This window comes from Empidonax traillii, unplaced genomic scaffold (assembly GCF_003031625.1).
Source record: "Empidonax traillii isolate 1590-97213 ecotype Southwest subspecies unplaced genomic scaffold, ASM303162v1 scaffold46:size3806547, whole genome shotgun sequence".
NCBI classification, from domain to species: Eukaryota; Metazoa; Chordata; class Aves; order Passeriformes; family Tyrannidae; genus Empidonax; species Empidonax traillii.
Window position 1 is genome coordinate 444,108 of NW_020955239.1, and position 22,448 is coordinate 466,555.

Genomic DNA, 22,448 nt, shown 5'->3' on the forward strand with positions numbered 1-22,448 from the left:
AAAGCACTGTTTTGATGTTTCTCCTTAACACTTGATTGATACAGAAAACCGTGGAGCAAACTCAGATGCACAGTTTCAAAGAACAGACTGCCTAGTACTTGGAGAAAAATTTAGTAATGGGTTATCTCAACAATTTAGCACCTGCTCCATCAGAAGCAAAGTCGCTACTTTTCTATATTTTTTTTTTTTACCCTGTAAAAAGCAGTGCTTCTTTGGAATGACTTTTTGCATCCTCCAAGCAAAGAGCTCTTCCTTTGCTCGTGCAGAGAAACTTATTACAGGCTTTACAGTGCTCAGAGAAGCCCTTACTTGCTGCTGTTCATTAAAAGAATTGTAACTGCTCTTGTTCTTAATTTAGCTGTTAAAAAAAGGCAACTATTCCACTGTAATGAGCACAGTATACAAAGATTGCAGGAAATATTTTCTTAAAATGAAAGGAGTTACTTAGACTTTCTAAATCAGAGTTTAAAGGAATGCTGCTATAATTTGCCTGAAAATGTTGTTTACAATCAGCATATTTAGTTACTGATTCTGAAAACTTAGAAGGAGAAATGCTAATCTCTCCCTTTTGTTTTGATATTTTCTTTTGTGTAAATGGGTCAGATGGGGTTGCTCACTTGCCCAGTGATGACCTTTACAGGTCTGAATCCTTCCCATGCAAACTTAGCAATGCTTTCCTCAAGTCCTTAACCCCAAGCTCCTGCTGCCTTCCTCTATCTGACTTTTTGTCAAACATGCACTTATGGTTTAGATTTATGTAATTCTGTTTACAGTTATGTCTCCAAGGGCTTGTATAAATGTCTCATTTTTATTGCAAGAAACTTTATTTCCACTTGATCATTTGAGGGGAAAAACGCAAGGGAACTTTAAAAATTATAATAAAAGCTTCTGTAGATGTAGACTTAGCTTGAAGTTAGAATGTTGGGGACTCATGAACGTCTCGATATTTGAACAAGAATTGTATTCATCTTGTAGCACACAAAATCAAAATTCTGGCTCGGACAGTACCAGATACAATGCTTTTCAAAATAATAAAGATATTTGATACCTCTAAAATTAAAGTCAATAATATCCTGCATGAATGCGTACATTCTATACATAAGGGGTATTTTCTATACATAAGATAGCCTTCTTTAGCCTGGAGCTTCAGGAAGAGGTCTGTCTTAATTATCTAGCAGTAGTACTTCGGAAAATTCCTTTTGTTTGAATCTTCAGGCTCTGAAATAGTAAAAGCTCTCTGAGATTTTTAAAAAGTGCAGCCAAATTCTCTGCTCTGTTTCTTAATTTGCACGTATCTGACGATGGGTAATTGCATTCTAGCTTAAACTTATGTCTCAATAGGGATGTTTCAGTCAGAGAGAGTGTAATAAAAATGACAGCTTCTGGAAATATCCCCCACCTGAAAAACTAGATAGCCTCAAGATACCCTTTAGTGTCTCACTCTGCAGATAGGCTTAGCTTGTGATAGGATCTGTTTAGTGGAAAATTATCTTACTACAACATATGAACTACTGTTATGTAGGAGTTGACAGTATAATCTGTTATATTATAAAATGCTTGTGTATTCTGTTGTTTAGGCGCTTTGAAGTTTCAGTAATGAATACTTCTCACGTGTTCCTGGTCTTGCCTGATACCTCTTCTCTGAAAGCACAGGATAATACACAGAGGGGTTGTTATATGGAGTGCTGTCCTTGGAGATATTCCATTAACTCTGGGTGTTCCCAGAACAATGGTCTGGATGTAACCCAGTACAAGTCTGCCTTTGTAGACTTCTTAAGAGTGAAAGAAATGGCTTTTTATTGTGTTGAAATACTCTTATCTCATTCTAGTTAACAAGTTTGGGTCAACTGTGCTGCAGTGAGTGAGTACCTTGTTCTTGCTCTCTCTACACAGATTATGCCTGTGCGCTCCAGAAGGATATCCTGCTGCAAGGGCGCTTATATCTCTCTGAAAACTGGCTCTGTTTCCACAGCAACATTTTCCGATGGGAGACCACGGTAAGATCACTTAGCACCCTTGAATCCCACCTTTTCTTTGTCCTGTGCTGTCAGGAGATTGGGGTAGATTCCCTCAAGCAAAGTTTGTCCAGTCAATCTCATACTAGTGACTTTGGGCTGTAAAGAAAGAGCCTGCATCCCTGAGTCAATATGCAGATGCATTGCTCTGTAAAATGGGAACAGCTCTGGAGATATCCTAATGCTGAAGTAAGCCTACTCAGTCAATCATTTAGCATAGGAAATTTAGGAATTATGCAAAAGCTGATCTTTTACATTCCTGTGTGACAATTTGCCTCTCCTTACCAAGGAGAGTTACCCTATAAAGGGATGTAACACATAATCTTCTCCTGTAAGATGAGAAGCATGACACAATACATGGTGTTGCCCTATTTGAGAACTAACTCTCCAGCATTGAACCACATTTGATTTAGTCCTATATGTAAATATCAGCATCTAAGAACAGCAAAAGAGAATTGATAAATGATCTCTGCAAGTTCTCGTATTGTGATCTGTAGCTTTTGAACAGTATGGACAAAATTTGGTGTTTGTGATATGTTGGCCCTCTATTTCTATAAAAAATTAAATAAAATTTTAATGAGTTAATTTTTCATTCAAGCAGTTGTTGCAGACTTTTCATAAGGCAGTGAATGAGAAAAGGAAGACAACCTGGCTAGTAGGTGATGGTTGTGCCAAAATGTTCTGTGAACTGTGAGACTGCTCATACCTTAAGTTCATCTCTTAAAGTGCTCTGAAATACACAGGACAAACAACAAATAGCTGGTATACTTAGGACAGTGAGGGTATGTAGAAATACTTAACTAAAAACCAAGCTTAATTTCATCAAATGTATTTGATAAATGAATGTTTCTTATTTGAGACTTGAAATAAATTGAAAATAAACCCTTTGAAATTACTCCCTTGAACATGTAAACTCTTTTAAGACTGATTTTTCAGCCACAACAGCATACATCCTGGTATGCTGTGGCTGCCTGTTTAGCAGAGTGGCATCTTCAGTGATAATCTTTAGGCAATCTGAGCTCATCAGCTATAATGGTTAAGCCTAGTTTCGGGACCTCCTTAGCAGGCTGTGTTGATGCAGAGAGAGAATAAGTGGAGGACCTCCTGCACACAGGGGAAAAAGCAAATCCAGATGTAGGTTCTTCCTTTTTCCAAGCTGATTGGCAGCACAGCCTTGCCTTCAAGGGAAGAGGGTAGGCAGAATGGAAATGGCTTGTTGCAGCCAGTCAGACCATGCTCTTCTAAATTCAAGTACTAATATACAAGGCAAGCACACCTAAGCAGATTTTCTTGCAGTGTCTGCACTGCAAATAAACCTCTGAAAATGGGATGTATTGCAAACTTCTGTGAGATGACAGACAAGAGAGATCAGATAATGGACTGTCCTGATTTATGTCTAGCATGCTGATTGAGATTGGCTTTCACATCTGTGGTTTTTATTTGGTTGGGATTGTGAAGTATGGCTGGAGGAGTGGAGAGAAACAAGAAAGAACCACTTGCTTCTCTAGTCCTAGTATGAAAGGAGATTATTCTTAAGTCACCTTAGCTTCTACTTTGGAATACTTGCTGTTAAGCTTAGCAAGTGAAGACGGTAATTGCCTTTGTGATCTCAATTAAATTGCATCCCAGGGTTTAAGGTTAGTTAACTTTCCTCTTGCATGTTCTTTAACTTCAAATTTTTGGCCTTAACGATTATTTTTTATGTCTTATTAAATCTGCTTCTGCTTAGATTTCTATTGCCTTGAAGGATATCACTTTCATGACAAAGGAGAAGACTGCTCGTCTCATTCCAAATGCCATACAAATAGCAACAAAAGGAGAGAAGGTAAAAAGTTGTTTTAAAAGATGTTCTTGTTGAATGATAATGTCTAGGACAGAGCACTTGTTCCAGTTTATATTTGCATAAGTAACTTCCCTGTCAAAGTTTAAGTGTGTTTGGGACTGACTTGGTGATTTGGTCCCTATGCATATTGGTTCAGTAATTCAACTTTAGTTTGATTGCAGAATCCCTTCATAGTGTTGATGCAGTAACCAGGAAGGAAGAGGCTTTGTCTCACTGAGTGAAAGGAAAGCCATTTGAAAACTATAAGTTCAGGGCATGAATTCAGAATGTGCATTCTTGATATCAGAAAAATATCAAAGTCACTGGATTTAAAGTGCCCCCGAACGAAAACTGCTGAAAATAAAAGGACTGTGGTGTCATGGGTTTTGAGTTATGGAGAAATTTACCCTAGAACACGCAGTTCTATGTGCTGGGAAATGAAGTTTGTGAATGTGTATTTGAAAAACTGAAAAGCATGATGCAGAATTTTCTTATGTGCAACACAGATCTTCTGTAAATACCTTGAAAATAATAATTCTTGGGTGGATACAGAGAATAGCTCTCCACAGTTAATGTGGAGCTGTTCTTTGTGAAGGAACTGTGATTCCTCATATTTGGCTGTTCCCTCTCAATTTATCCAATATTAACTTTCATCAGCAAGGAAGACAGACCTCTCTACTAAAAAATAACTTTCAAATGGGAAAGTTTTTAATACTGCAAATGATGCATGTAATTTGATCTAATATTTTAATTATTTTAATTTCACATCATCTCATGTGAAAATTATAGTAAAAGGAATATGTGGCAAAAGAATGGAAAGAGCTGTGGCCTGTAAGAAACAGGCATATTCATCTCTGATTTGCTTCACCTCCTATGTGGAAGTGGGAAACAGATTTAAGTGTGCAATTAGTTGAGGAAGAGCTCTTCCTTCATGCCAAGGGTAGTCAGATGCCCTGGAAAACAAGTGTCTTTATATACTGTGTGGGCATTGGGGATCTGATTCTTACTTATTGAAAGTGATAGAAAGTGTGGAGTTTGAGGAATATATCCCAGATTTCCTGAATGTGAAAAGTGGCATGCTGTTGCTGGAAACCTATTACGATATTCAAGATAGAAGGAAGCATTCTGGCTTTCTTGAAGGTACCTACAAATGAGCTTTTTTTTTTTTCACCTTGTTTTTCCTGCAGTTTTTCTTCACGTCTTTCAGTGCAAGAGACAGAAGCTACCTCAGTATCTTCCGTTTATGGCAGAACGTGTTGCTGGATAAGGTGAGTTTGTCCTGTCAGTACCTTCTTCTAATGTGGGCAGATGTGTCTTTGGAGGATAAGAGACTTGAGGTTAGCTTTTCCTTTCTGACTTAGAATTCTAATCTGATGTTCTCCTTTGTTTCCCTGTACTTTACATCCCAGATAAAATTCTCATCCTTTCCTTCCCATACTACCACTTCAACTCTGCTGTTGATGGAGTGTATAGGTTGTGTGCTTCTCTTCACTACCAGCTCAAGCATATGTTACTAAATTACCATGCACTTGCTTTACATTTTCTATGATTAATTTGTAATCCGAAAGGCAAGAGGCTTTCTCAGTGAAAACTTTTAAGGAGAAGGGCCTAAAATGTCCTTCTCAATTAAGTCAGCTGAACCTTTGCCATCCTTCTCATTACTACTCCCCTGACCTTGAATAAATGCAACAAAGGCAGGCTGTATGATACGAAAGTGTGTTTTGGCAACCTATGCGGGTTAATTTGATTTATATTGCAATTTGTGGATACTTAAGCTAATCTTCTTTCTAAAAATGGACTGACACTTGCAGAACATCACTGTAAGAAAGATAATTTTTTTAAACCAATTTCTTCCTGTTTATGGCTCTCATTGTTTAAACATTTTAACACAGTTGCAATTGCACACTGAAATATCCACATATAACTGTGCTACAATGGCTCCCAAAGGCTTAAAGCTGTTGGACTACTTTTAGGTTGTAGCTACCTTTTTTTTTTTTTTTTTAGGTTAATTTTAGGGCAGACTAAAGACACTTTGAGTCAAACAAAAACTGAAAATAATGAGGAAGTGTGATTTAAGGCAAAGCTAATGTTTCCTGCTAATCTCTTCTCCCTCAAATCAAATATTACTTAACTGTAACATCATAACCATCTTGTCTTTAATCCAGCCACAATGTACTGTGTCGTCTTTTAACTGGAATGTGCAGCTGGAAGTAACCCTGCTTTCTTCTGTTATGCAGTTTCAGGAACAGCAATTACCTTATTCGGTTGATTAGTTTGTCATGCTGGAGGGTGAATGTATGGACATTCAGGTACACAAATCTACCCAAGGGGCTGGAACAGATGTAATAAGCTTTGTGCTGTTCAGTATTAGTTTTCCTTGTGTGTTTCCACTCTGTGACACTGAAATGAGTGTCATGTAAGGAATGGCTTTTCACTTCAGAGCACTAACTGAAGGATAGATAAGAAAGCAGGAGGCACGGACTGCATGTAAGATGAGATGTATTAAGTCAGCAGTTTTTAGGCATCGGTGCATTTGAGTAGCTTGGGAACTATCCTTATTCCTTCTATCAAATCTTGCTGTTAGCTTGCTTGCATCCTCACTGAAGTATGTTAAAAGGTAAGTCTACTGTGAGGTTTTCTGCCTGGGGGTTCTTGGTTGTGATATGGAACATTGCCATGAGGTAGATATAGGGCTTTTTAATGGAGTATGTTTGGAACTAGTTACTGAAGCAGGATTTCTGTTAGGTTGAGCTCCTACTTCTGCAATGTAGTAATAACTTCTGATTCTTTGCTAGAATGTGTTTGAGTCACCTGTCAGCCTACTTTAAGATTCTTTACTAGATCAAGCTATAGGAGGGCACTGTGGAGTTGAAAGTAGAAAGTGAAGTTGCTAGAGCTGGATCCACTGACTCCACTACAGTGACAGCTGTCTACTCAATGGCTGCCCTTGGTACCTCCAAGCAGTTTTACTGCTTTCTCCTTACCACCCCATGGCAGGGACAACATACATTTGAAAAATATCTCATGCATCTGAGGCCCTGGCATGTTAAATTGTGAAATAAAGTAATTCTGTTGTAATCAGAAGTATAACTCTGACTGTAGCTGTCACAGTGCTGGTTTATGCCACCTGATGGTGAATAATCCCCAATTTCCAGGATTTGGATCCAGGGGACTGGAATTGTATTTGCTTCAAATCATGTCTATGCTGAGGTAATTTTCAGTCACTGGCCTCTTCAACACTTCCTGGGCATAGATTTCCTGTTATGAGGTCTCGCCTGTGAAGAGTGACCTATCTGCTTTACCTGATACACCTGAAGCTTTCACCACCTGCACAACTTCTCGGTGGGGTCAGCATGCCCTTTCCCAGGTCTCCATCTTGTGGCCGTTCTGCCTTGTACCTCTTAAGTATTGCACGTCCTAGGTGGTTGAACAAGTAGTCCTTTGTTAAGTCTGCCTTTCTTCTAGAAGTGGCTTGCACTGTGCAAGAAAAACATCAAACATGCTATTCTGTGCCTAAACTTATCCATCCAGATGCTCTCCCCCAACTTTGCATCACTGTTCTGACAGGACTCCTAGTCCTCTTTATCTGAGTTGTAATTCTCTAGCTCATAACTTGTCCTTTACACCTTGCTCAGAATACAGTACTGTGCATCTGGTGCCTTTATGGGAATCAGTGAGTACCTTCCTCTTAAGATGGTTCTTTCTTAGGCTTTTTATGCTTTAAATGTTCATGTAAAGATTTTTTTTCTTTCAAGCCAAATTCTACCTTTTTCTGGTGTGGTTTTTTTTTTTTTTTTTTTTTTTCCTTCATCCCTATTTCAAAATGTGTGCAGAGTGAGTCTCTTAGGCTTTTACCTTGCCATTGTTTTTTAAATGATCCAGCATCATGGAAAAATAAGGAATCATTAATGCAGGTCTGGAAGAGACATGACACCAGTGTTGATAAAACAGATAGCTGCTTCCATATCCACTGCAGCTTTCAATAACGTATTGGTTTATAAAATCAGCTGAAAATCCTGTTTTGCTATAGGCTTTCCAGATTGGTAAAACAAGTTTACTATGGCTGCTATTGACAGTTAGAGCAATAACATTTATACCTTTGCTTTATTTTCCTAAAGCTTGTGGGTGTCAAATATCCCTCCAGTTTAAGGGAGAAGGAACAAATTAAAATGTAATTAGACAGGTCATTCAAATCCCAAACAAACACAGCACTCCTTATTTCTAATGGAACAAGATCTTAACTTAATCAGTCTCAATTCCCATGAGTCCCCTTCCTTAGAGTTGGATTTACTTTCCTATTGTTCTTTGTATGCTATGCTGGGTAGAGATTTGCACCTGTCTCCAGAGACATTGTAGCAGGTAAGTCTAGAGGTGTGAGAAGGGACCAGAATTTCTGATCAGTTGTGGCAGACATCTTCCAGGACAGCACTTCTGCCTTCTTCAGCAGCTTCTCAGGGAACGTTGAGAAAAGAGAGGTTTATTTGCACCTTTGTGTGCAATAAGGGTTATTTTAGAGATCAAAGAGGGGTTGGTTTGATTCTGACCTCCATGTTTGGGCAGTTAGAGAGCAAGCTTGCTGTTTTCCTCCCCTGTTCTGCAAACAAGCAGTCAGACAGTTCTGTAGCAGAGTCGCCTGGCAGGAGTGTGGTGTATGGGGGGCTATCTCTTGAGACAATCTGTATGGCATGTCTTGTTCTTATTTCTGCATTTGTCGATAGGGGGTAAAAATCAGCAGCTTTGCTTCTGTCAGTGGCATTCTGTAGTATTGCTTGTGCTGTGACACTGCTTTGTCGAGTGCGAAGCAAAGTATTGATGTTTTATGCTCTAGCTGAAAAGACAAAATTGTATTGCAGCTGCTTCTTGTAGCTTTTGTGTTTGTACACGAAGAGAACTGAGGAAAAACCCTGCATGGACCATCACCTTGAATGGGTAATTCATGTTTAGATTCAGCCTTTCAAGCTTCAGAGCTTCTCTAAACCATCCTTTCAGAAGCAGAAGTCTGACCCAAAAAATGTATGCCCTTCTTTGCTTTCAGAACTGATCCTTTCTGATAAAATAAAGCAAGTCTGGTTTGATCTTGATTAAGAACTTATTATATCTAGCTGAGCTAGGAATAATTGGGCAGAGCACAAGAATCCTGTTTTAGAAGCAGAAGTCGGTAGCATTGACTTTACAAAACCACAGGAAACAGCTTTATAGATTCCTAAAATGCATAGCTGAAAAGCTTCTCTGCTTTCCTCAAACTATCAAGCTCACTATTCAAGGGCAGTCTGATTTGCCCATAGAGTGCTGCGGAACATGCCAGTGAATTTAATTGGTGACATTAACTATTTCCCAGTTATTTTCTTGTGACTGGAAATAAAAACACTGGTAGTATTGGGCAATGGAAGGGAAAGCTTTTCCCCCTGTCCTTTGATTTCTGGTTGAAAGGTGTGTGCTGTCTAGAGATACCTCAGTCATATTCTGAAATTTTTTTGTAATATATTTGAAATATTTTTGTAATGCTTGCACCTGTTCTTGACCACTTAATGAAAGCAGCTGTAGGTAGTTGTTTATGGTTATGAATTTATTGCTCTAAAAGACAGCATGCCTGCTGAAAGTAAGGCAGCTATATGTTGATGCACGTGTTTTTAGCAGAGCATTGCTCTGTAGAGCAAACCCCCGTGGCAGAAGGAGGCTGGCAGTAGCCGCTATGACCCTTGCTTTTATGGCTGTGTGTTTTGTGTTTTAATGTTTACTTTGCCCTCGGTAGGATTAAATACCTTGAAACTGATCTCTGCCAATAGCGTGCTTGTGCCAGCTGCTTTCTGAAAAGCCTGAAACCCTGTTGTGCTGGAAAACACACGAGGGAAACCCCCCTCCTGATCTCCCGAACTGGGCCGGGCTTGCCCCGGTCCTCGCACGCTTCCCTGAGGTTCGGCGGGAGATGCGATGCAGCGCGGGGGTCCCGCAGCGGGGGCGCGGGGGCGGCGGGACCGCGATGGAGCTCCCGGTCCCGCCCCGGGCCGGCGGGAGCAGCCGGGGAAGGCGCTGCCCCGGTCCCGCTCCGGCAGCGGGGGCGGCCCCGGCCGGGCCCTGGCGCCGCCGCCCAGAAGGAAGTGGGAGCGCGGCGGCCCCGGCGGCGGCTCCCGGCGGGACCGGGGCTGTGCCGGCAGCGGCGCTGCCCGCGGGAAGCGCCAGGTTGGTGTCGGTGCGGGACACGGCGCGGGCGGCGGGCGGGGGGAAGAGCCGCGGGGCCGCGCATTTACATTCCTGCCCAGGGGTCAGCTCCTTCGTGTCTGTCTAAAATTGCGGGTAGTGTAACACTCTACAGGTGAAGCAAGGAGGTGGAGAGGATCATTTAAAAGCCCTTTAAATAATGCATGGGTATTTAATGTCATCATTTCATGCAAATAGTAAGCAGTACTTGTGTTACTGCCTCATTAGCACAGTCCTGTTCCCTTGATCAATATGGATTGTGGCCGAGGCACATTTTCCAGTGTGGTGTCTCTGTTTTTTAAGATTGCTAGTGTTACTCTCTGAGCTCTGCTAAATACCAGAACCTTATTTCCTTATAATTTCTTTCTCTCTCTCTCTCTTTTTTTTTTTTTTTCCTTCTTCTCCCTATACCTTTTTACAACTGACGTGGACTTTGAAACTTGTTGCTTACTTTGCAGAAATGAATGTGTCATACTGCTTTCACTTCCAAACTTTGGATCTAAGAGAACTGTTCCAGTAGTTATGGGAATTCATGGAGCAGGGCAGAGATATTGTAGAGAAAGAGAAGATGGCTAGTAGTGAGTCAAGGTAATCCTGAACAAAATCAACTATTTTTCATAGAGGCTGCTGGCGGTCTGAAGTGAGGACCTCCTGTCCCACCTTGGCAAAGTGGGCAGTTGGCTGACGTGGACACCACTGTAGTGACCGAAACGGAAGCTTCTCACGATTTGTAAAGTACTCTGAGCATCCTCAGGAAACAGGCAGGTTAAGTTAAGGTCTGTTAACAGGCAGGTCTGTTAAGCAGTTTGTCCGCGATCAAAGAGGGAGTCCTTGGCTGTCTAGTAGTTACTAATCTTGTGCTGTATCGAGTGAAATTCAAGAGGGGAGGTACCTTGAAGGTATCTGTGAAATTGTTGGTGACACAGAAAGAAGCAAGTAGTGGCTACCAGTGTGTGTTTTCTTCAAAGGACAGTCTTACGTCTGGTTGAACAGTGGTCGGTTGGGAATATGGAGTAGACAGGAGTACAGTTGCCCAAAATGCTGAAATCCAATCTTGGAATGTGATACCTAAATGCTTTCAGTCCTTTTCAGAATTGAGGTTAAAGGCTGTGGCGTAATTCAGACTTGTTGCTTTTTTACCTCCAGTGCTTACTGTCCCATACTGTGGTTCTTGACTAGCTCGCTTTCTTTCAGAGGCTAACCAAGCAGGAATTCTGGCAGCTGGTACACCAGAGCTATGGCTCCGAGCTGGGTCTGAACAGTGAGGAGATGGAGAGCTTCCACTCATCGTCTGAGGACAACGGGCAGTCTCGGTAAGGAGAGGCTATAAAGCCTATTGAAACACTTGGGGAGAAGCACTGTCCTCTTTCTTAGAAGTTCTTTTGCCAAAGTACTGCTGTAGCCTTACCAGAAAGGTTGAACCTGTAGTAAAAGGATGCAAAAATCTGACCTGCATAGACTGAGCATGCATAAAAACTTAACTGTATTCGTCTTCTAAAATAGTGGGAGCACAGCGGAGGCCCCATAAGGAGGGACGTAGGAAGACCTTGTTCTCTCTGGATCTGCTTGGGCAGATAGCAGCAGAGGACAGTTTAAATACCAATTTTTTTCATAGTGGTGTCTAGTCAGGACCTCTTTACCCTTCTGCAATATGGAAAGGCTGAATGAAATGGAGCAATATGATTTTCAGATACTTTTTTCCCTCCTCTATTGAGACTGAAACACTTGTTTTGCTTTGCTCTCCTGAAGTCTGTGGTCTTAGCTGAATATTGTATTGTCCTCAGCTTGAATTAGGAAACTAGAATAATAATAAATATAACGAGATGGAATAATTGTAATAACAATGTGGGTTTTTAAGGACTTGCCTTCATATTTTTTTAAACGAATGTGAATAAAGTTATGAACCGCCAGTGTCAATTAATAACAGCACTTTATGCAAATAAGTATGATTCTACAAAACTCATCAATGTAACTTATCTTTTTTCAATTCTGTGTTATCTATGTTTGTTTAGAAAAATTTATGTTCATTGCAAGCTTTAAAAGATGTCCTATTAAATATTTTCTGGTTGTTTTTCTTGGTTTGTTTGTTTGTTGCCTGTAAAAAAGGCACGCCTCTGCAACTCTGGAATAAGGGATGCATTAAAAAAATTATTTTATCACACTTGGTTAAAACATTTTCTTTCCAAATTTGTTCTAAGCCATCTCTGTTTCATCTTTCTGCACAGCACTCACTTTCTCTGTGATTCACCAGTGCCTGGTTTTATTAACTTTATGATCAGAAGCTGAATCTTCTGAGAGGTGGCTAGGATGAAGAACATGGCTTAAGAGATTAATGAGCTGTATGTAGCGAAAAAGGAGTTGGTAGTTTTTAATGTTAGCTTAACAGCCATGGTTTGAATGCAAAAATCACACATAAGCTTTCTCAGATTTTTCAGCACTTATATCTCCAAAGATACTTTCCTTTTCGCTTTGGACAGATCCAGCATTTGTGATGATTCTGGAGAAAGGGATGAAAAACTACCTAAAATGATCAGTTTAGTTCGTGAACCCACACTTCAAGCAGAAGGAGAGTCACTCAACAGAAACACGTTGCCAGGAGTAAGTGCTGACACAGCTTTTCCTGCTATTTGTAACTGATAGGCATATATGCTTAACTTGTGTATCTGTAAGCATAGGAGGCATGGGGATTGTAACTTTAGAAGCCTTTGAGAATTCAAGAATGTTTCTTTAATTTGAAAATGAACAAAATTCTGTATAAGAGAACATTGTTGGTGTGAGTTTCAGCATTGTCCTGTCCCTAATTCACTCCGTAACCTGGCTGGAACATTGAAGCTTATGCCCTGGTCTGTTTTGTCTGTTTCCTTTAAAAACAAAATTACTTGGATTTTTTTATCTACCTCCCTAAGGACCATATGTATTTTTATCCAAGTGCTTTATGAAAGTAACACCTTTTTCACTTCCAATACTTTCTTTCTTGTGCTGTCTGTAATTTAGAAAGATATCTCTCCTGTACATAAGGTTTATTAGAGGGGAATAATGCTTTTTCCTTGCCTTCAAAGGTCAATTAGTCTGCTGTTGTGAATATGTGACATCTTTTTTATTGAAATTTGTGGAAATGTTTTAGAAGGAAGGGGGAAACCCCCACACTTGCTATTATTAAGATGAGTTTTACTCTAAGTCTTTGGGTTAGTAGAACGGAAGAAGCATGAATGTTTCACTCATGTTCATTCATGTTGTATGAACTTGTGAATGTATTTGGGTGTTTGGAGTGGCAGGTGCATTAGTAGCAATTTCTGAGATGGGTACAGTGTCTAGCATAGTTACAGGGACTCTTGTGTGTAGTTGTTGTCCTAAAAGGTTACAGACATTTTCTCTTGGTTATAAGGTATCCAAAAGATCTTTAAACAGCAAAGGAATCACTAAAGCATTTTTTTTTAATAAGCTTCACTAAGGTTGGGTACTGAATTGCTGGTTTTGCTTTGGAAAATTTGGGGAAGGAAGAAGGGAGATGATTTTAACAGTTTTTACTACCGTATAAATCTGGCTTTTATCACTCACTAAAACTGATCTGGAGGTTAAGTAGGCTTGAAATAGTTTTGCCACAAACCAAGTTAATGGCTAGAGACTCATATCCAGCAAACAATACTGATGTTTGTCAGATGTTAGAAGCTTAATTAATTGCATGATGGGTATCCTTCACTGAAATCCTGGCAATATAGGACATTTTTTGAAGTAGGGGAAGCCTGAGAGGACTATGGATGCTGCTGGAATTTTTGATTTTTAGCATAACAAAAAGTCTACACAGGTAGCCTTAGTTTAGACTTGTAAGTCTTATTTGCACAAGAACAAGCCATTTAAAAATAATTGCTATGTTTGGAAAAGAAGCCACACCCAGAAATGTCTCCTGTGAGTGCTAAATCTAATTGGGCTTGTTGGTAAGGAGGAATGCCTGGGGATTTGGTCTGTAAGCAAGGAAAAATGCCAGGATTCTCCCTTGAATAAACTGCCTTTAAAAAGTCTTTTAATTATAGTGTAAAAGTGCAATCTTGATAAATGTGTAACTAAACTGTTTAGTTTACTGTTTCAGGGTAACTAAAATGCCTAATGATTGTGTTCAGCTATATGTGTCACTTGGCATTCCTCAAGAATGTCAACACTCTCTCCACAGCACCAGGATTACAGCATATTTTGTAGAACCACAAGAGCAATAGGAGGAGGCAGTAGCGCTTAGAATGTATTTATCAAAAACCATTGCAGTGATGACACAAAGCACAGTTAATCACCTTCCAAAGACTGGAGGGAAATAGGCCTAACCTCCCCTTTACTGCTCCGATACTGCTCTTGACAAAGCAAGTCCCAAAGCCCTCTTCTGTGGAAAATCCGAGTTGGCCCATCTTGGAAAAAATGTTGTTAATGGCTGTCTATAGTTGATTGAAAAAACTCTGTGTGGAACATCAGTCATGGCTCGTGGACTTCTCCTTGTACATCTTAATGTGGGTACCACCTTACTGCCTGTGTTTACAACCATCATCTTCCCTCTGCCCCTTGTAGGGAGGCCTTCTAGTCCCAGAGCTTGCTGTTCACAGGCTAAAAACCAGAAAAGCCTTGGCACAGATTTTAGCAGTACTGGACTAGCTCAGGAGATAAATGTACATAGAGTAGAAAATGCACATCTTTAATTCCAGAGACAGATCTAAAAATCATTACTCTTTGGTGTAAAGAAAACCCCACCAAGCCAACCCAATACCCCAACATCCAAAACCCCAAGAAAACAGTGTTTAAGGTGATCAGTAATTCCAAAAGCCTCAGTATGAATGTCCTCTTCTTTGACATCATGAAAGGCTTTTTTTTGGAGCTATTGCTTGTCTTCTGACTTGAACCCGACTTCTCTGCTCTGCTCATAGCATAGTAGGCTGCTCTTATGCTGCTAGTGGGAGCTCCACTTGTTCACCAGATCCCTAACTGACATGAAAATGCTATGAGAGTTCCTTGGATTTGTGCTGAATCTGTTGTCAAGTTTTAGACTGTTCTATCACCACTAGCTCCTTTTTGACTTCCATCTATATTGGTAAAGTATTTTGACATCTAAATTAGTTCTCCTAGATTCTGTTGTTTGACTGAGTATAACTACAGGCATGGCAGCTCCTTTCAATAGCAGCATTTATTAATTGATCTGCTTTTCTGATTCAGTTTTCTTTTTTTTTTTTTTTACTTTGACAGGAGTATTTTTGTCTGCTTATACTGCAGTCAGATTCATGCCTGTTTTCCGCCCACCCACCTTTTGCTAATGGCCTTTAGTTGCACAAAAAAAAGTAAATGGTTTTTATTTTGAAAAAAACCAAGAAATACAGGAAGTACATGATGACTGTTCAAACAGCGGATGCTTTTCCCTTCTTGAGTCAGTGCTGAATAATTTTTAGGGGATAATGGTATTGCAGATGAATCAGAACTACTTAGCTGAGGAGGCCTGATCACGTTTACTATGGTCCCAGTACTGCTGCATGTGAAGGCTGTTGTTGATCCCAGGTGTTCCACAGGGGCTTTGTGGGGAGCTTTAGAATTAAAACTATGATTCAAAACTGGTAGATTAGCTTTTTGGGTGGCATTCATTTTGAGATACAAGAAGTAAATCTCCTGTATGGACAAGGTTTGTGTAAGTGTGCAATGGCATGTCTGCGTAGCCAACAGTTTTTACAGCTTAGGGTAATGAGCTGCATCATGGATTCAGTGACTGATGTTTTGGGGGATTTGGAGATGGCAAATGATACTCCATCACTGTTTCTGAGCAGTAACATTTTATAGATAGGATGGATCTAGACAGTATTTTAAAAGGTTATGGGTTTGGTTTTGGTGTGGTGTTGGGTGTTTTGTTTTGTTTTTTTCAAAGGGTAAAGGAGTCCTGTGAAATAAGAACCTTTCAAAGATGGAATTCGGATAATCTAATCTTACTGAAAGTGGAAGGCGCTGCCTGTGTTTCATTGTGCTTCCCCTCCAGAGTGTTGGACCCTTGCTAAACTGGCAGGAAAAAAAAAAGAACTTGATCAATACAAAGTAAATCTGTGTTAGGTTAATGAATTTATGTTATATATAATATATAATTTATGCTTGTGTTGATATAGGGAAGGGGACCAAACTGTGCAGGTGGGTGCCAGGGGACTGGATGGGGTGAAAACTGTCCCTTTTTAGGCACCTCTTGGTACCAGCAGCACATTCAAGTAAGTCTGTTCCTTTTTACCAGGATTTAGTGAAAGATTTAAATAAAGAGGAAGGGAGGTTGACTGGGATAGAGGAACAGGGGAGAAATTAGTGCTTAACTGTGCCGTGATCAAGCAGATAGAACTTGTGGCTTCCTTTGTATGTCTGTCTTCTTTGAAAGTAACTTTCTCTTTGGGTTTTGGTGTGGGCTTTTTTTTTTTTTTTTTTTTTTTTTTTTTTTTTTTTTTTTTTTTTTTTTTTTTTTTTTTTTTTTTTTTTTTTTTTTTTTTTTTTTTTTTTTTTTTTTTTTTTTTTTTTTTGTTTTTTTTTTTTTTTTTTTTTTTTTTTTTTTTTTTTTTTTTTTTTTTTTTTTTTTTTTTTTTTTTTTTTTTTGTCCTCTGTGTTGTTTCAGGTGGAGGAGTCCCCAACTGAGAAGCAAATAAAGAGCCCTCTTCCATCTTCAGAAAGAAAACCTGTTAAGCTAGTCAGGAGCAGGTCTTTAGAAAAGTCCTTGGACCTTAATGAGAATGAAAATCTTCCAGAGAAGAGCAGTGCCTCAGATAGTGAAGAAGGTAAATCTTACAACAATTGGGATCTGTAAGATAACCTGACTTTGGTGTTCCATCTCACTTGTGGAGCAAGTTAGAGAACTTTCTGACCTTATGAAACTTGTTTGCTTATTTGTTTCACAGAATTGCATCAAAAACATCTTTGTATCTTAGTTTTGGGGGAGAAAAAAATGTTGCTGGGTGTTTAGAATGAAAACAAACTGTGGTTTTGATTTTTCTCTCTTGGTGGGTAGAGAGTTGCTAACAGCTTAAACTAAAAAGAGTTTATTGACAATGAAGTGGTATTAGTTCACTTTATGTTCTCATGGATATTTAAAAGATTTTTGTTTTGTTTTGTTTGTACTTCTTGGAAACTGAGGGAAAACATTTCAGGCATAACAGTTCTTAAGTTTCTGAAAAATCTTCCCCATCCCCCTTCTTTACACTTACACTTTCTGAAGGCTTATGGGCTCTAGTGTTACTGGTGGAGTAAACTGAGGAACTCACTGTAAGTCCAAGCAAGACAACTTCCCAGCTTTCAGGGGATTATGTGCATATTCTGAATGTGATCTGAAGATGAAAAAACTTTTTTGAAAACCTTAATGAATATCTTGGAGCGGATTACGCTTTCTATGCCAACAGTTAGTATCTTAATGGATCCTAATATACCATCCTCAGAACTCATACCTCATTACCCAGTAGGAGATGAGAAGAAACTTGGATACCACAGTAGTACAGAGATTGTAACTTGACTGTTACATGTTTCTTTTGATCTTCACACCATAGGAGTGAAACTGTAGCAGTATCTCGAATAATAGTTTTGGTAAAAGAATTTTTGCTGTGCCCTTGGGAGAGAGGCTGGGAGCATACCTTCTACCAGGGCTGCGTGATAGTGAGACTTGTGCTGAGGTCCCACAGTCGACCCTTGCAAGTTCTCACTTTCTAAGGAGAGGTTTTCACTTACCATGGGGAACCTTTCTGTGCCACAGGGCTCTGGTTGTTCAAGCAGCTCACTGAAGTTGTGGTGGATGTTCTGTTAAATATCTGAATCTTGGACTCTGTAAATGCCTTTAAAGTGAAGCATGTAAAACCTATACTGGTTCCAAGGTTATGTGGTGGTGTGCAAATGAAATACGGAAAAGCGCAACAGTAGCAGTGTGCTCAGTAGCAGCTGAATATTTCTTTCATATGTGAAGAGAACTTACTTTCATCACTTGTTGGCAGGAATAGAATGGTTCACTTAATTGAGGATGATTCTTAATCTCTGAGAAATTTTGTATCTTATCCTTTCAGAGTTGACAACTGAAGTTGTTTGCAGGGGTCCTTATGTTGGGATCATTGAGGAGTCCAGGAAAGATTTCAAAGTTATGGGTTGGATTGACTGCCTGCAAATAATGATTTTTGCCTGGGGATATACTTTATATTCAGCTAGTTTTCCTTTGCTCACCATACTCCTTATGTTTGCTTGAGTTCAGATTCGACTTGATGCTTGTCAGGTTTTATCATCTTTGTGAATATACCTAATTGAACAGGATACTGTTTATGCCGTACTCCTACACACTTAACAAACTTCACAAATTAATTTACTCCTTCACAGGTGTATGTTTGAGAGCAGCAGAAAGTTTTGGCCTTTGGATGTTTTAGATATCTTGCAGTTTTCCTGTCTTCTTAGTACCACATCTCTCTTCTGTCTCTGGATTTTATTTTTTATGGGAATGGTCTCCAGTGGAACTGACTGAAAAATAGTCGTTGTCTTTCATGCTGCTAACTGCCTGAATGATAGCACTACTGATACTCCCTGCCATCCCTGCATTAGTGATGTTGAATAAATAGAACATATTAAAGTGGAGATGTCTCTTTAATAAAAAGACAACTGACTTCATGCTGCTTTTCTTACTTCTCCTCCCTCCCCCAAGACTAGTCTTTTATTCAGAGCAGGATTTTCTAGACTCACAACATTAATCTTTTCTCTCAGATTCTTCATGCTTAGAATTTTTTTCTTTTCTTTCTGTCTGTTTTCTGTTGCAGTTGCCCCATACCCTTACAAGGTGAATTCCTTCACGCAAACGAAACTAGCTTTCCTACATGGCAAAGGTTTACCCATGCGATTAATTTCTCTTGTGTCCTCTGGCTCATACTCAGGCTGCCCATGGAGGTGTCCTGGCAAATAAGGTGAGGGGCAAGCTCAAGACTCTTGTTCTTCCCAGCATTAGTTCCCTTGTCCTAAGCAGTTCCCACACTCGTTACTTGGGGGAAGTGGGGTGTGCATCCCACTAGGCACCACTGGCCTATGGACCTGCATCTTGGTGCTTTTGTCTGGTTTCATAAATCAGAGTATAAATTCTTGAGCCATGACAAACCTTTGGATAAGCTAAAAATTAGTATCTGTGATCTTAATTGTACATTTTAGTAAACAGATTTTAGTTCAAGCATGGAATACATGTTTCCAAAGCAGGGCTGAGATATTTTTTAAATTTTCTGTGATGACTCTTTTGTACGCAAGTTGGGTTTGTGGGTTTGTTTTTTTTTTTTCCCCTTTCTTTCATTGGCAATGTTCAGCTGCATGAAATACTTCAAAGAAAAAAGGGGAAAGCAGGAAATTGTAAAACAGTGTTTTATGTTGGAAAACTTTATATGGGGACATAATAAATTTCTGATCTCCTTGCATAACTTGACAGACTTACTGCATTGTTCCTATTTGTGCTAATAACCATCTTAAATGTGTGGTCTGCAGGAGAGTGTAACTGCCTGCACTGTGGTGCTGTGAGATGGGTACAGCAGTGGCTTGCCCTTTCTTGCAGACAGGGACATATGGGACATACAGTATTTGAAATACAGGATGGTTGAAATTGGTTCAGCCTTGTGTTGGTTTCCCCTCACCTCAAGATATGAAATTTTGGATACACAGTGTATGTAAGGAAGAGTAGCCCTGTTATCTTGTTGGCATTTTAATCAAAATACTGAAAGGACATATTTTTTTGAATATGTGTCTATATCTATCTATCTGTCTACCCAGCTGGTTTGGGGGATATATGTTTGAGTTGTCTAAAGGCAAAAGGCATAAGATTGGGGTTTTCTTATCTTGTGAGCTGGAAGAGGCTAGCACTGAGACAGTACTTACTCAGTACCTCCCCAAGTTAATTTTGTAGTCTTTTTAAGTATAGGAGAGTTCTCTGAAAATGGTAATTCTGCTGATACAGTCTTTAAATAGATGATGTCTGGAACATGTTCACTTCTAGCAATTGGTTTTATTAACTTGATTTCAGGTGTATCTGCTTAAAGGCTCGTACCTGTATATGTCCTTCATGCAGTGTGCATTTTTATCCCCCCATCCCCAGTGGTACAGAAATGTTGAACAGTGCCAAGATTTGCATACTTTTTGTGGTTTGTGGTTTTTTTTTTTTTTTAAACCTTTATCTTCCCCTAACTCTGTGGAGTGGAAAAGTTAGCCTTCTTATTAATTTGTTTGGTAGCCTCTGCTCTTAGCAGTTCAGCTTTCTTAACTTGCTTGTGATGTGTGTTTAGCTTTGAGCAGTTAGTTGTTGAGGACAATTTTAAGAACAATTTTTTTCTTACCGCCCCCTTCCCCTGCACCATCATTTTCTGTCTCTTTTCTTGTACTGCACATGTTTTGAAACCTCTGCAATCACTGCTGTATTATATTCAAACATTATTTCACAGCTTGCCTTGCAGTGATGAAAATGACCTTATAAAGTACAAGGCAATAGAGGGGGAGGGAACAGACTTGCTATCTTCAGGCTGAAGCAGGACACTCTGGGTAATATATTTACTTTTGGATTTTTGGGTCCCTACGGATTCTTACCTAGAGTCAGAATAACCTCATGTTCTTTTATCAGACAGCTCCAATTCAGCTATAAATGTATTCAGGCTAAGAGAGTTAGTGTTGATAATTGCATGCTGCTGAGGGCTTAGAACAGCATTAAGAGGGAAGGAGTTAGACTGATATCTCTATACATGTACAAAGCATTTTGTTCATAAAGAATATTTGTAAGCCAGTCCTAGGTCATATGCTTGATGTTGCTCTAATATAGAGATAAATAAAGGCAGATACAAATTTACCTGTGTTAGTGTATACAAACAAAACAGTAGACAAACATGTGTCTTTATTTGTAGCAGAGGTAAGTGGTTAAAGCTGCCTATTTGAATTGCAAGCATATAAATTGTACATTTATTCTTGGCTGTGCTACTGGTTGTGCTTGCTGCTTTGTCTAGGATTTCTACAGATAAATTTTGAGAAACCTGAGTGAAAGTGGAACTCAGAGTAGTATTTATACATATGTGCACCTTCCAGATCCATCATATAAAAGATTTCCAGGCTTTCTGGAGAGCAGCTCTTTGAGTGCTAGCATCTAAAGTAGCTGATGGGCCTGATATATAAAACTAGTTTCAGATAGGAGTTTCTGAAAATGCTGCTTTATGTGCTGACAACATTTTTAAAATTTTTTTCTTTGTTTGTTCTGAGAACTGAGAGGGACTAAGGTAAAAATGTATTTCTCGATAGACACTGTCATGCACTTGGTACTTCATTAACTATTCCTTGTTAAAGACATGATTAGAGAAAAATAGAGTGTAGTTAAATCAACTAACAGGATTGTTTAGATCTCCTTGTGCTCTTGCTTAAGACTCACTAGAAGGAGGACAGGCTTCATGGACGAAGCATAAAATAGCTCAGTAGCAAAGTCTGCACCCTAAGGTATTAATGCATCGGCTTTGTGCGTATCAAAATCTGTAGCTTACCAAATTACCTTGCATCAGCAGAAAAATAGTAGCTGTCCTCGGGCATTTCAGGTGATTGTGAAGTTGTGCTGTTTAGCTAAGGCCCACTGGGGCAGAGGTAACTTATATTATCATGTATTTGCTAAGACATATACAAACAACTGACAAAGCTTATCTGATGCATGGTGACTTGATCATGTGTCTGGGCCTTCGTATTTTTGGTTTTTAAGTGGTAGCAGATTCCTTGGGCATGTCAAGGTCCAGCTGAGTAATGCCCAGCTGGAGTAACCAGGTTTGAATGGCCTGGTGTCTGACTCCACGCATGTTAGCTGGTGCACAGTAGGCAAAGGGTATGCCAACACCAATATCTGAAGCTTCCTGTCTCTTAGTGAAAGAGAGGAAGTGGTAGGTGCATTCTGAAAGGAGAGGTCTGTAATGTTCATCTTTTTAACTGAGGTCAAATTTACAGTTCACTTGACCTGCATTTTGTTAGAGTTAGATTTGGCTGGGAGAGGAAATATAGTGAGCATAAGCTGAAAACTCAGGCAGAATTTCTGGCTTCCCACAGAACGTTTCAGCACAGCAGAATTTGTATTCTGCACATAATAACTGCATATTGACTGGTTAAATAGGCCTCTTGAAATGTGTGTTTGCTTTCTGTCCCATCTTGTAATTGTGTAGAATTACAATTGCATAAGCAGAACATGGCACGGGAAGGAAGTCAGTCTCTTATGCAAGCACAAAAATAAGGCACTCATGCTTCACTTTTGGGGTCCTACATTGAAACCTGATTAGATCAAAAAGAACTTTTTTTTGAGGCAGATGTGTAATGGGGATTTTTAGCAGGCTAGAAGCAGCACTGGAGAGGAAGTCTGCTCAGTCAGAATTGGGTTTCGATGGGGACTGCTGTGGTGTTTAGTTGCTTCATTTGCG

General features: G+C 39.6%; 1 protein-coding gene across 4 annotated transcripts in view; it reads left to right on the forward strand.

Moving 5' to 3' along the window:
- GRAMD1C (GRAM domain containing 1C) overlaps positions 1-22,448 on the forward strand; it is a 53,034-nt gene that overhangs the window by 19,835 nt on the left and 10,751 nt on the right. For all 4 annotated transcript variants that reach the window (XM_027878817.1, XM_027878819.1, XM_027878818.1 and 1 more), the window contains exons 4-9: positions 1,894-1,997; positions 3,745-3,840; positions 5,025-5,105; positions 11,230-11,348; positions 12,513-12,633; positions 16,643-16,802. In XM_027878817.1, coding sequence (XP_027734618.1) covers positions 1,894-1,997; positions 3,745-3,840; positions 5,025-5,105; positions 11,230-11,348; positions 12,513-12,633; positions 16,643-16,802 — 681 coding nt within the window. The remainder of the gene's footprint in view (positions 1-1,893; positions 1,998-3,744; positions 3,841-5,024; positions 5,106-11,229; positions 11,349-12,512; positions 12,634-16,642; positions 16,803-22,448) is intronic.